Source organism: Hippoglossus hippoglossus, chromosome 6 (assembly GCF_009819705.1).
Source record: "Hippoglossus hippoglossus isolate fHipHip1 chromosome 6, fHipHip1.pri, whole genome shotgun sequence".
NCBI classification, from domain to species: Eukaryota; Metazoa; Chordata; class Actinopteri; order Pleuronectiformes; family Pleuronectidae; genus Hippoglossus; species Hippoglossus hippoglossus.
The window spans coordinates 7,918,179-7,933,343 of record NC_047156.1 but is presented as its reverse complement, the minus strand read 5'-3'; the positions used below and the strand labels follow the sequence as shown (position 1 = coordinate 7,933,343).

General features: G+C 42.1%; 1 protein-coding gene across 1 annotated transcript; it reads right to left on the bottom strand.

Moving 5' to 3' along the window:
- Positions 1-3,609: 3,609 nt before the first annotated feature.
- On the bottom strand, positions 3,610-13,378 carry tmem86a (transmembrane protein 86A). Its single transcript, XM_034588378.1, has 3 exons — positions 13,222-13,378; positions 7,251-7,515; positions 3,610-6,120 (listed from the first exon to the last, which is right to left on the bottom strand). The coding sequence occupies exons 1-3, from the start codon at positions 13,372-13,374 to the stop codon at positions 5,693-5,695; spliced, it is 846 nt and encodes a 281-aa protein (XP_034444269.1). The 5' UTR covers positions 13,375-13,378; the 3' UTR covers positions 3,610-5,692.
- Positions 13,379-15,165: the final 1,787 nt, after the last annotated feature.

Sequence of the window (15,165 nt, the reverse complement as noted above, 5' to 3'; positions counted from 1 at the left end):
CAGATCAGTTTCCATGACGTTGTATTCAAAAGCATTTAAATGTCTAAACCTAAAGTGATGTTGGATGAAAAGTGACTTAAAGGTTTTACAATACACACGTTGAACACAGAAATGATGTGCAGCTTTTCTCTACTTTCCCTTCTTCCACATTTACTCTGAGATGCTGCATCATATTACGAGATTTCAAAAAGAGTGGAGTTCTTTCATGGTGAGACCTTGGCTGCGAGTGAAAGAAACACACTGGTGGAGAACTGGCACAGATCCTACAGGAATAAACTAGGTGTGCGTGTGTGTGTGTGTGTGCGTGTGTGTTTGTGTTTTTTAGATGGTAGATAAGAAAAAAGGCACAGAAGGGAAGAGCGAGGGCTTCACATGTACCAGAGTGAGCGAGTTTCCACACAGTTACAGGCTGTCGAAAGCACATTTTCCACCTCTGCCCGACAATAGAGTTCAGCAGTTACCAGAACAGAGCTCTCTGTTGTCCTCCAGCTCTTTCTGCCTTAATGGCTCTTTAGCTGCTGAGGGCCAACAGCTTCTGTAGACACACAAAACACCAAACAGCTATAAATATCAGCTGACATTTTTACCGTGGCACCTTTTTAGTTTCGGAAACCCACAAAAAAACAAACCAGAAGGGCACCCAGTGAGCACAAACCTCCGCCGAGGCCCAACAGCCGCCTCATGAGATGTTGGGTTTCTGCATAATTAGATAATATAATCAAATAATCAAAATATTTTAATGACCTGAAACCACATTTAAATTCACGATAGATCCGATCAGTCATAGATATCAGTCCCCTGAACATGTGTGATTGAAGATCCATCAAGTGCTTTCTGAGAAATCAAGGAAAATGTTGAAAAACACTGTAACTCGCTGGATCTACAGAAAAATGTATCGTGTTCTTCACTGTCACATTCCACATTCTTCCGTAATATGTCCAGTAGTTTTTGCTTAATCCTACTTACTAACAGACAAACACAGATAAAAACATTACCTCTTTGGCGGAGGTATAAAAATGAATAAAAGACCAGAGCACAATATGCTGAGGTTGCATTGCAATTTGCATTTATTTCTCCAATAGATATTCACATTCAGAGCAGTTTCACTACAGCAAAGAAAGTATTTTATCTCTACAATCATGAAAGAAAAACCCCCCCCACAAAGTGAAAATCAAGGACAAGGTCAAATATATCAGAGAATTCCATCTTTATTTTTCAGTCAAATGATGCATTTTAATGGGCTTTCAATCAAAAAGTTCTTTGTGAAAAACAAATCCCAGCTTTTCTCACAGTGACGGGCTAAAAAAAAACAAACACATGGGCCTATTTTCTTCAAATAAAATGATAACACTTCTTTTTTTAACACTTAAACAGCAATTAATGCCTTTTAAAGAAAAAAGCTGAGTCTCACACGCTTTAATGCGTCACCTTCTTGTGCTTAAACCCACCGATATTGAAATGTCTCTTCTGTTTTACCTCTTGAAGACAATATAAAGGAAAGATGGGTGTATACTTAACAATCACACTAGCTGCTAGTTTATGGGAGAGATTGACTGGCCTCACTCACAGAAGATTCAGATTAATATCACAAAGAGAAGATAATTATTTGACATGCTTCTCATGAGCTCATACTGATGTTGGAGGACTGTCAGTCATGGTAATAAAAACACCTGTGTGTGCAGTGTGCACGTGTCCAACACTCCAGATGAGACATGCAGAGGAAAGATGTAGAAACCTTACAGCTCTATGTTTTGGATGTCATTAGCTACAGGATAGTGGAAACAGCACATTAACAGCAAGGATTTAACAATTGAAGATCACAAAGACAGAGAGAAAACTTTAAAGCAACACTATGGAACATTTTTCCACAGGGAATAGCAGCTTCAATATTAGTTCAATGGTTCACTGATTTGGAACAGGGAGAGTGGAGAGGCTTCCATTCCCTCCTCACCCTGAACGTCTGCTCCTGCTCTATGTGACTGTGGGCACAAAGTGTGGAAGTGACTGATAGTCGCCGCTTAAATTGTCCGAATCAGGACCAGCTAGTTCACAAGTAACGCTGAACTGTAGATCAGTCAAAACGACTTAGAAGTCATTAAAAAAACAGTTTATCACCAATATTCAGCAAGGAAACTTTAAAAATATCAGTAAAAGTCACATAGTGTTGCTTTAAATCAAATATAAAGTCCCAACTTCTTAAGAGGACCCAGTGAAACCACTGGCTCTCTCTACTACTGGTTCCAGCTCATCACTTCCTGCTCCGGCCACAGCGTGCCGGCCTCCCGCAGCTCTCTCAGGTCCCCTTTTGTCTGCATGCACAAAGCTCAGAACAACGGGGGCTGTTAACAGGCTGAGGTAAAGTAATGCGACTGCTGGCCTGCCATCTGTGTGGGGAGGGGGGCAGCTCATGGGCCGGATGGAAAGGGAGTCTTCCCCTGTGTCATATTTCACCTCCTCACCTAATTCCAGCTACAGTATCGCTCAACAATAACCTCCTTCCTGAGTGGAAAAGCCCCCAAAAAAACTCCTGCACCAACGAGAGGGGACAAAAGCTGGTCTGATACACGAGAGGGCTCTAACGCTAACAGATCCACTCAGGGAAATGAGTTCAGTTTTCTCTTAGGCTCTCAGCTTCTGTCGTCTGGGCCCAAAGTCAAATAAGAATAGAAAAACAATGGAGGAGAAACAGAGTGGATTTAAAACCAAATCCTCCACCTCGGCATGATAATCGTCTGGCTCAACTTGGTGTTTGAGTTTGCTTCTGGCTTTACGTGCTACCACTCATCCATCGCCCTCGGAACAGCAACCTCACTTTACAAAGTCATGGAGGTTTTCCAATGTGTAAAAATAGTCTCAGAAATACTTCGATGTTAAGCCTTTCTTCTGGCTCGTAGTCATTGGACCACAGGAGCAAAACTCGGGGGGGGGTTTGCTCGGGGGGGGGGGGGGGGGGGGGGGGGGGGGCTTTATGTGACAGTAGTGCTCACATGAATTGCCCACATAGTTAGAACAAGTCCGACTGCTCGACTCAATCTCCTCATCCCCTCCTGGTTTTTATAGGCTTGCACTAAATGTTGATGGATCTCATTACTGCCGATGAAGAGCATTAGATGAGAACTGGGCCAGAGCTGCAGTATGGGAGGGAGTGTTTCTCTCCACAGTCGCCAAAGTGCTGCTGATAGAGGGAACTGTTGGGTTTCTCTATAAATTGGGCAATTAATTGAATAGTTGAAATTAGTTCATACATTTTTTTGCCATGGAGTTTTGTGAAGCACTTTGTAACCTTGTTTAGATAAGTGCTTTCCAAATAAAGTTATAATTATCACTATTGCTTTGCGGCAGTGCTGAGAGGGACAAATTAAAACACGGAACAGAAGACGAGCTGTCACACACAGACGGACTGATGCAACACCTCTGACTGACAAAGCAGAAATGTGGCGCTGACAGGCCGAGAGGAGATTGAGGAACTGTGCGTCAAAGCAGCCGATGAGACTAACCACAACGTCTGGGTCTTTCTACGTCAAACTAAGGCCGCGTTGCTTGGGAAAATCAAATTGATGTGTGTCAACGCCATGATCTGCCTGCAGATCGGTCATTGTGCATGATCAATGTGCATCTATATGCGGGTGTGTTAGCAACAGCTTCTGGGGTCGTTGACCCTTCAGAAGGAACCAAATGACAAATAACCAAATCAGCTTCTTTTTCGTGCACATATGTTTCATATACAGCACAATATATAACGTGTATAGGTCCATTTGGACTTAAGCAAACAAATCCTGTCACTTTGTTATTTTTTGGTTAGTGAGTAATACTTTAAATTGCTACAGTGCATTTGGAATATGATTAACTTGGTATTAATCTGATAGTGGTATATACTCATAGGATGGACACGGTCAAGAGGGAGCAATATTTAAATAAAATGATGATGATATCTAGTAGTCTGTGTACTCCATAAATGCTATGATGCTTCACAGCATTTCTGGCCTTGAGTTGGTTTTGACTGGTCGTAAAATACACACAGATGCTCAATGAACAGCTAAGACAAAGGCAACACACACACACACACACACACACATTCATAACATGCATAAACAATATGTAGACGTCTGAAGAAAGAGTTAAGGTACATTTTCAAATATTAATTTGAACACTCCATTCTAACGGAAAATGTTTGGAACACAGGAAAGGGGAGAGAGGGGAAAATGTGTGAGAGATGAAAGAAAGTATTATAAGCCAGGCTGTCGGGGGGGATTACCTGAGGTGGATTTTGCCGGATTAAAGCTGATGAAGTGCCCAGTGAGACAGAATTATTAGGAATAATGGGATAACTCTTCCCTCACATGACAAGAATCTCTTTTTTCTTTCTGTCAGGCTGAACCCGAGGCAACGTTCATGTTTGTGTGTGGTTCCGAGTGAGTGAATGCATGCTGGGAAACACACACGCAGGTTTGATAAACAAACAAGAACCCAGCCTGTAATGTAGCCCTTTCATTTCAGTCTCAATAACATGGTCCAAGGGCCAATGACAACACGGCTCGGCTGAACTCGTTCCGCGGTGAGAACCCTGTGAACTTTGCCAATAAGTAAAACAGCAGGAGCTGTAGGTGTCAGGCGTGTGGACCCAACTGCTGGCGGGCAAAAGACAGTAAAAAGCCTTAAAGACTTCACACTAAGAGGAGAAGCAGGTGCACCATACAATGTGTTCAGTGATCGGCTATGGCCACGATGTTTACTGGGTTCTCTCTACGACAATCAAGCTTCCACAAACCTCATCCAACTTGCACCAAAGCTACAATACGCAGTGGATGCTGCATTCAAGAAAAACTTCCCCTACCTCATTGCCCTATTTAATCTCTCTCATTCTTCTCCTGCACATCGGAACAGAACAATAATTCGTCTGGGCGTAGAATTGTTTAAATAATGGGGTTAACAAAGGCAGTGTGGCTTTCGTTAAGGAAATAGAAGCAGATAATAAAACAGGTGTGGATCTGCTCCTGACTTTAAGAATAGCACCCTTAATTCAGAGAAACACAACGGAGACCGAACATGAGCAGTGACGGTAAAATAAAATAGAAATCCCTTTCTAACAAGGTCTCAGGCATCAAAACAAAAGACAAAAATAAGATAGTTAAATTGCATTATTGGACCACATGTAATAGATGAGTGTGTTGTGATAGGGTTGTGTGGAAAGCGAGGTAAAAGTGTTAATCAAACACATAAACGCACACACACACATACATACATACATAAAATCGCTCTCTCACACACCTTGAAGGTCCCCAGTGACATGCTCCCCTTAAATTAAAACATAACAGTTAAAAGTAAAGTAATACTCTACATATAGCAGGTTAATATAACTACACTTGTCTCCGTGGTAACTAGTTTTGAGAGATGGCGATTCTAGAGTATGAGGAAGCAGGTAGGACTGTTGTCGGGAGAGGCTGAAGATAATACTACCCAATCTTCTAGTAAGAAGACGGCGTGAGGCTAATATACTAGAAGAGTAGTAGGGTGATAGCCATGTGAAGGCTGTAGTGGACCAGTTGCCGTGGTAACAGCGATGTGGGAGTGCCACACTGAGATGAGGGCTGAGGGCTGAGGGTTGGGGATCTGGCAGTGAGATGTGTCCATGATCACTCAGGGCTTGAGGGGGGATTGGCTGCCAGCTTTCCAGCCTCGTGGCCGCGGCACCTCACGTTCTCTTCCTGGCAACCTCCACGTCCTGGCACTCGACGGCCGATAGCGATATCAGCATCTGCGCGGCGTAATACGTGGCCATGATGATGGCGCGCGAATGTGGCACGGGGAAGCAGAACTTGTTGACGGCTATGGTGAGGTCAGAGACCATGAAGAGCACGGCGCCGAGGCAGGCGCACAGCTTGGTCCAGGTCCACACGTCGTTGGCCAGCTGCAGGCCGGCGATGGCCCTCCAGCCCATGAAGCCGATCAGAGCGGTGTAGACGGCCACGAGGTAGGTGAAGGGGCCCGACAGGTAGGGGTACAGCAGCATGTAGCTCACAGAGGACACAGCACCGATCACGAGGCCAGCATTTATGTTCACAGGTTTCATCCCAAAGGCAGATGAGTAGAGGATGTGGGTGATGGCAAACATCAGAAGGCCTAGAAGACATATATCAATTATTTAAATATATATATACAAAGAGGTGTCCTATGAATCTGCCTATATCGTACAATAAAGCCTTGTGCAAAAAGCATGAAGAGGAGCACATTGAGCACAAAGCGCCACAGGAAGTCATTCCAGCCTGTGGTAATCGGACATACTTCTACATACTTCTATTTTTATGTTTCCATTTATCTTAGGTCTTGGTCTGTACATATTTCTATTCTTGGTTGAAGCAACTGTAACAAAACCCAATTTTCCCCCCGGGGATAAATTAAGTATTTCTAATTCTGATTAAAGCGTGAAGCATGAGATCTGATGAAATGGTAAGCAGCTCACATGATTCATGAGGAATTACAGGATCAATAAGTTATATAAATCATAAGGTGGCTCTAGTAATTGCAGTTTTGGGCCAGTGTTTTTACTGGTTATGAAAACTTTGGACTCAAAGTCATTTCTGGGACCTGGGAAAACAGGGATATAACAACAACAAGTCCAAAAGGGCAAAGACATCAGCAGTCACACGAGCAAACAACTCGTAAACAAGAGATTGAGTGTGATTCTCAAAAACTCAGAATGGTGTCATTTCACAGTAAATACAGTCAAAGTTGAACCAGGCAGGAGTTATGTCTGTAAACCAAAATGGATGTTTAAAACTATGTTTAAAACTAAGACAGTTTGGGTGATAATTCTGCTGTTGTATTTCCCATGTAGGTTAAGGACAACCTGGAGGATGGTTTCAAATCTGTATGATTACCCAACTCATGTTTATTGATATCAACGCTTTCCCAGATTTTGTTATATTATGTGCGATCCTGGAGCCCATCAGCTATCGTCTAATGATGAATTACACCCGGGCCACACTGGCTGCAGTTGCGCTTTGGTTCTGCTGCATGTCACGGTTCTGTTGTTAATTGGTCGTAATTGATCAACACAGACACTAGAAGGCTTCCGGCCCGAAAATCTTGTCCCACGGCTACAGATTCTACATATTCACAAGCAGAATTAGTTTATAGAGATAACTGTCAAGTATTACCAATAGCCATGATGGCCAAAACTACAAAAATGAGGCCCGAATGAAAAAAAGATTATCCCTTCATCAGATGTAAAATCAGATGTTTCTCCTCACCGTGTTCAAAGTAGCCCTGCTCCTGCCAGATGAGAAAGGCGTCACCCAGAGCGGAGAAGATGAGGCCGGCCAGGATCTTGCGGGCATTGGAGTGAGCACCTAGGAAGCTGAAGCCGTGCGCCAGCAGAAAGACCCACAGGCAGAAGATGGGCAGACATTTGATCAGGGCGCTGAACCAGGACGGGCTGGAGGTGGGCAGCCACAGGACAAAGTACACGCATGTCGCCTTGAAGAAGGGCACCAGCTTCGGGCCTTCACTCTTGACCTGGAGACAGATTAAATATTTACATTATCAGCCGAGTCAGTTGCACTTACAATGTGGTTATTTTATTACATGAGTCAGAACAATGTGATGTTCTGGAGCCATTAAAATGTGTCACAGGAAGCAAAAAACACGTTAACAGTCAGCACTTTGTGGGCCTGCTTTATTTAAAATTAACAGCGAGGATCAAGTACTTCCTTCATTCTTTTAGATTAGTCTTCAGGGTTCCTTTGTGTGGTCACTTCTTTACATGTCTAACATGCAAGCACTTTGAGGCTGAAGCTAAATTCTGCAGAGACAGCAAGTAGAAAAGGAAATGCAAGTCTGCCACGCTTCTCCTTTGACTTCCAGTAACCTTTGCTTTTCTTCTTCACTCGCTTCCCATGATGTTTAATTTCTCCTCTATTCCCCTGCTTCAACCTTTTCTCTGTATCTCATGCTCAAGTCTCAAATTTCTTCCTCCCAACTGTGCGAGCAGGCATATTTCTTCCTGCCCAAACAGATGAGGCCCAACAGGGTCACATAAAAAAACACAAAAATAGAAAAGTTAGAAAGACTTCCCAAGAGTTTTTCTTTGGAATGATTCCACACCTACTGTTCCGAGAATCACCCTTTAAGGCTTGAAGTGAGGGAGGGTTCACCGAGAGCAGAGATCGCAGGAGGAGAGAAGAGGAGGATACGATAAAGACAGAGGGATGAGCGCTAGGATGGTGCAACAGGATCAGGGTTGAAAAGACTGGAGCTGCTACTTGATTCACCATATTACTACTTTTCTTAGCCCATTTAACATCCCTCCCCCCAAATAGTCTGCAGTAAGGTAAAAAGAAGCAAACAAAGGGAATATTCAGAAAAGTTCAGGCATGATGAAACATGGGGAAGTGAAGGTTGAGCGAGATGGGGTTACCAGCATTCAGATGACAGCTGGATTTAGGAGTGAGTCTGTGCGGGAGGGGAGAAGTGAGAATCAGGAGGAGGTGAAAGAAAGCGAGGGGTCACTCTCGTTCATATGGGTTTATGCTCCTCAGGAAGGAGAGGAGAGGGGGGAAAGGCCCTCGATTGCACAACTGCTCAATAAGATAGCGAGCCAAAACTACAGTACAGGATCAGGAACCGTGTTTGAGTGACCTTAAACCCGCCCCTGCACGCTGTGCCTGATAGGACTAACACACAGCAGGTAAACAATACGGATTTCACACGCAGGTTCACACAAAACCTCACAAGCCAACTGGGATTTAAGAGTTGAGTTAAATCACACTTTCAGCGACCAAGACAAACTTTTATCTAAACTCTTGAACTACAGTATATTGACTTTTTGTGTTATTAAGATCATATGTGAGTATATGAAGCTCTGAAATGACTCAGAACTGGTGAAGAATGCAAACACTCTTCATATGCTGTCACTTCCACTCGGATCTGGGCTTTTTCCTTTATTATCGATCCGAGATGTTGGGACTATGGGTGGGATGGGAGGGGATGTATAATATCTTCTTTTTTCTTTTCTTTCTCTCTCCTTTGGGAAAGTAACTAATGTAAGGGATCAGACTAAATGAAATTAAGAGTTTGGTAAATGCTTAGTACCAAAAGTTAGACATTTTTTTATCCTGTAAATGTTATTTCTCAAGCGTTCTGAAAGCTTTTTTTCAGTTTTAACTACAATATCATACTAAAATACTGATGTTACTTTGCTTCTCTACGTTTTAAAGCAGATAATAAGGGCAGCTTCAAATATTTTTAGCTTCCTACCAAAGTTAGAAATGACGAGTGACTCCCACCATTAGTGTCTAATATTAGAAAAGACTTTTGCTATCATTTCCATTTAAGACAAACTCAGATCCAAGTCGCACTGTAGCCAAGTACATAATGTGAACTAATGATGTCTTGTCTCCATGATGTACTTTGCCTGGTCGTCAAAAAAACAAATGGAGACATAAATAAAGATTAAATCAAGTGGGCTGAGTCTTATTTCCATTAAGGTCAAATGCTGTGCCATCAGGACACATCCCTGGCAGCACTCTCTTTTTCCACTCACTGGTGGCTACTTGAACACAGCACACATGAAAACACAACAGAATTCTGTTCTGCAGCCCAGATTCAAGAAAGTGCAACTGTGTTCGTTAGTGAAGTGCGACACTTTGCCTGAGATCTGCAGACCGAGACTCAGCTGAGTTTAGTAAAAGGCTCAGATGGTGAAGACAGATTCTAAGAGGAAGTTAGAAATTCCCATAACCTCTGGACCCATTCATGTAAGTGTGTGACTCATACTTTGCAGATTCCGTTTCCATTGTTTTCCATAAACATCGTGTATCTAAACAATAACTAGGGCTACGAGGAAAGAGACAATCATAAAGCAGCCTAAGGAAACAGCTCTGCAACACAGCATACAAAAGATAATCTTCCTGGAAATCATTAGAGGCCATGGGCTTCAATTTAGTTTCATGTTTAATAAAGGACCTGAATTAAGATAACCACTGGTGTCAGCACTGTTTTTCTCAAATCACCTATCATCACTGATGTAATTATTCTCCTCTGACACACGGCTCCCTATCCCATTTGAGCTAATCAACTTTTTCCATCAAGAAGGCGTAATTGCCTGCTGGAATTCATAAGCTGGTCGACAGTGGACGGGATTTTATTTCTCTGAGGCCCAGGCCAAGCTTTGCCGTTCGTTTTCTCACATCTAAATGAGATTGTGGAGGTCTTGCAGGACGCTATTGTCTCGGCTGTAACTGACTCATTGGTTTGTCTGCATGGAGCCTGAACAGCCCAGCGTGACAGCCGGCTGTCGCCAACGTTAAAGTACAGAGCGTGCTGCATCATTTCAAAAGGCAAATGAAATGGATTACTGTTTTCTGAATGAGCCATCTGAATTATCATATTATAAACACCGGCTGTTTGCAGATATGCTCTGGCATCTTTAAACACCTGCTCCTGACACAGTCCCAAAGAATAAATAGTTAATGATCAACTGTATCTTCGCTGTGGTTTTTTTGGGTGGGTGGGGGGGATGAACAGAATACATTTTACTCCTTTTTCCAAGACACATACTCATCTCCTTTAATACCCTATATTTTATACAATTATTGTTTGTTTTGATATGTATTTATCAGACAGTAATGTGTCTACTTGTCTGGGAGTTATGTTATTTGTACCACTGGGATGCTTAATTTCATAGTACGCTGTGCAATTACAATAAAGGTTTTGAATTGAATTGAAGTGTTCTAACTATCGGCAACTTATTTGAGCCTGAACTCATCTTGAAGCCACAGTCCAGGAAGGAACGAGCAGCTGTCAGCCGCTACTGCTTCTGTGCGAACAAAAGCGTTGCATTGAAGCACAGCGACGACATCAATACAGCCGAGTAATACGCAGGCAGAGTGTCGGAACACGATACACGGAAACACATTAAAAACCTGTAAGTCTTGTCTACTTAATTTAGCAGAGGTGAACTGTAATATAAGTACGATCCTGGCGGGGACAGCTGGCATGTGACTGTGTTATTTCTATGTAGCATCACACACGCACATCTTCCATCTTACAGCTGCCATAACTCCAAAGATAACTTGAGGTCAGTTTGGGACAACAACAGTACAGTGCAGCACATTTACAATGAATGAATTATTTCTACACAACATAAAACCTTATGCAACATAACCATGAATCTGCTTTATGTAAATGTTCCTGTTAATAATTTTGTAAAACACACTGGGCTCATTGTGTGACAGTCAGATGCCTCTACAAATGTATGAATAAATCCAGAAAGCAAAGTGAAGCCCCCGCTGTACCTCTGGGCTACAAGAGTTCATGCTAGACTGGGACTTAATGTTCTCAGTGGCTCAATCTGCTTCATGTGTAAAGGGCAAAAGTTGATAAATTTGCCATGAGCACAATAATGTGTTCACCGGATGACATGAAGTGTGGCCGTGTTAATTCAAACCTTAAGAGTTAAAGGTTAAACACATGCAGCTGCTTTGTATTTTATCGGATTTACAGTAGAGCTTGTCTAATTATTGTTGGACGCTAAAAATCCGCCAATGAGAGCTTTTAACAGACATTTCAGTATTGTATCGTCATTTATGTTCACAGATCTTTGTCGATATGAAAACTTTTGCTTTTCCAGAATAAACAATGCAGAAAATGTATGCATTTATGTTCACATATTTAGCTAATAAAAAAATGTCTGATTCAAGTTCTGAATATTTGGATGTATTTATGTTTTCTTTCTATTTAGAATAAAGGTTATGTTTTAACTTGTTACATTTTTTTGTCATACGAGTTTAATAACAACATCTTAGGAATCGTAGCCATTTTTTAGGATAAATAGTGACTGATACATAGGTATCAGAAATGTTTAACTCTCTTATGGGGTTATCATCACTTTTATATATTGTATTTTACACCCCAACAGAGACAGATTGTGGAGGCACATACTCGACATCCACTGAGGTGTTTCAGTTATTATAAAGAACCTCAGCTATACAAATGATGACAAATGACAGATTTTGTTGATGGTTAAATATTATGATCGCAAAGTGGATATGTCTATGCTTTGGAAAGAAACACATGTGTGTCCGACTACACACTATTCTACAGGAGTTGTTTTTACTCCTCTACATTCTTTTACAACCTTGATTTATAGAAGGTAGACAACCCAATGACTTGCACAGCATCTCCATCGCTTAGGCAACCAGTTTGTGTGGCGAGCATTTCCCCGCCCAGTCTCCCTTCCACGGTCACATTGGCCACACATCAGGGTCTACTACAGGCCAGGTTACACCACACCATCCTCTATGGCCCCTGCAAATGGGGTGAAATATCATGGCAGAGTAAGAGGACGCCAGGGCAGGATGATTTATTCATGTATATGCTGTGATAAATATTCTTTTTATTTTTGTTGAAATGCCCAGTTTCCTGCAGTGGCACTGAATGCATGAGCTACACAATAGAGTGCATGCTGCAAAAAGAGGGGGGGTGACAAGAAAGCCATCCATGCACAGCAGCAGCAGCAGCAGCAGCAGCAGCAGCAGCAGGGCCAGTGTTCGGCGCATGCGTTGCCGGAGGCTGCAGGAAAGAGGGGGTAAAAAAAAAAACAGACCAAAAAAGAAAAAAGGGTCGTCACATGACAGGTTTTCTTTTTTGTCCGGGGGCCGCTTTTAGAAATGTGTGGAAACGTCTTTCGGTGCACGGAATATGGATGAAGGAGCCGCGTGACCACATGTCAAGGAAACTGCTGCATGGTGAAAAGAATCAAATTTTAAAAAAAGTTCCTGCTTTGTTTGTTTCCCTGAACACACACACGCACGCGCACACGCACAGGCACCCACACACACACACACAGATGCTCAGCGTGACACAAAGACACACACACACACACATACACACAGGAGGCAGACAGTGGTGGGGGGGTGCACAAGGACACCTGGTTTCAAACCAGCAAAAAAAACAACAACACGAGTCTCGTTTACTCGTCATTGAAAAGGTGAGCTCATCCCAGCGAGACGCGCTGAGCTCTGAATGACGACGCTAATTAAACACTGAAAAGCTTCAATGAGCGACTCACTCACACGCACGCTGTGACAGACACGTTAGCAGAAAAAACCACCGACGAGGGGAGAAGCGTTGTTATCGTTATCAGCCAAACTAGCTGCCGCTGTTTATTCCTGTGTAATTAACATGTGGAAACGCAACGGAGCTAACAGCTAGCCTACTCACCACGGATACCGGAGAAACCATGTCTCCGTCGGTGCTGTCAGTCGGTGTCGAGGCTGAATTGGGTTCGGGTCTCCCCCCCCCCCCCTGTTTGTATCGAGCTGTGTCCGGGGATGCCGATTGTTTTTGTCCTCTCTCCGGTGGGCGGTGCGGCATCCGGCAGACGGCGAGAGGGCAGCCAATGGCGAGGGCACAGCTTCCGCCGTGAGCCAATCGGAGCGGAGAGTGGCAGTTACAGGGGGCGGGCCGGAGGGGCAAGGGACGCCCTGATAGGAGGAGCCGGTTTGCTGTTTACATATCGGAGCAGATGGCCTTTATTTACATTTTACTGACATGGAGCTTGTTGGGGTCGTTTAGCCGCAGAGATTATTTTTCGCCAACAGTTCTGTGCCAATGGGTCCGATCGAGCGTTAGTATTAAATCAGATCAAATCAATTATACTTAATGGTCCCCATGGGAATTATTTTCTTGGGCCAAAGTGCTACAGCAGCAGCAGCAGAATTTGAAAAGTACATTGTGTCACAATCTACAAAAAACCGTGCACAATAACGCAGAATATAAGTGAGCTGAATATTGCACCTGCCGTAAAAACACTTAAAAAGATGAAACAAAAGGATATCAAATCAAATCAATTATACTTAATGGTCCCCATGGGAATTATTTTCTTGGGCCAAAGGGCTACAGCAGCAGAACAGTCCATTGTGTAACAAACAACAAAAAACTGTACAAAAGGACATATCGTGTAATTACCCAGAATAATGAAGCACGGTAAAAGTGAGTTGAATATTGCACCTGACCTAAAAACACATAAAAAAGATAAAACAGAGAAAGAATAGAACGCATAAAAGATGGAAAAACTGGCATTAAAAGCTAAAAAACAGAGTTTAGTAATCGGACAGAGATCAACACAAATATTTTGTGTCTGAATTCCCTTCACAAAAATTGAGTTTTGTAACCTAACTTTCTGTCAATATAATCATATTGTATAGGCTTTTACATACAATTCTTCTTTGTAATTTTGCATTCATAATTTCTCTTTTATTTCATTTGTCGTTCTCTCTCTTGTTGGACTTATGTCTATGTTGCTGCTGTATTTTATTTCATTAAATCAGTAGGCACATTTTTTCTCCTCCCATTTCTGGTGAAGCTATTTTGTTGATTGCTTCAGACTTACACAACTGATAGTTGAATTGTGATATTGATATTGATTAGGAAAGAATGACAAGATTAAAATGGCTCCAACAATCACATCTCTGGTGTTCTACATGAGTGTAATGGCCACAATTGTAGCGCCATCGTGTGGTCTACAAGAGTTACAATTATTTTTGAACGGAGAAAAGCAGAAGTTCTTAAAACAAATTCGGTTCATGAGAAATTTAATAAAATTAATAAAATAATTATAATAAACACGAAGTCAGCAAAAGTCTAACAGCTCATCTCTGTCACAGGCGATGAGTAAACTATTTTATATAGGATTAATTTTTAAGTCTTTTTCTTTTTCAGTAGTATTAAATGTGTGGTCACATTTTCACATGTTAAGTGTTTAAATTGAAGCAGATTTTTTAATAATGAAACCCGTACTTTATCATCTATCAAGATAGTTACCCCCCCCTCGCTTGCTATGAATTGACATCGGGTAAGAGACAGGTCTCACTAGCATATTTAAATATCACAAATTACATAAGAAAATACAAACTCTTTGAAAATACAATAATCACGAAAAACGAATCTATTAATGTTCTTCAAAAATCTCACAAGAAAGTGATTCAAATCACCCTAAAAAGCTAAAATGGTTTCGACGCGGATTTCAACATACTCTCACTTGATAGGTATTTTTTTTAAATGTTATTTTTAAATAAGAGTTAACTATTTCGCATTAAATCTCTAATAACAGTTACATTTGGAGAAGAAGTCGGCGTATATTTGACTGTGACAACACCGGAAGTC

Excerpts from the sequence above, each read along its gene's own strand:
- tmem86a (XM_034588378.1), bottom strand. The coding sequence starts at position 13,374 with ATGCCGCACCGCCCACCGGAGAGAGGACAAAAACAATCGGCATCCCCG. Across the intron at positions 7,516-13,221 it reads TGGTTTCTCCGGTATCCGTG|GTCAAGAGTGAAGGCCCGAA; the intron begins GTGAGTAGGCTA and ends ATCTGTCTCCAG. Across the intron at positions 6,121-7,250 it reads GCAGGGCTACTTTGAACACG|GCCTTCTGATGTTTGCCATC; the intron begins GTGAGGAGAAAC and ends TATGTCTTCTAG.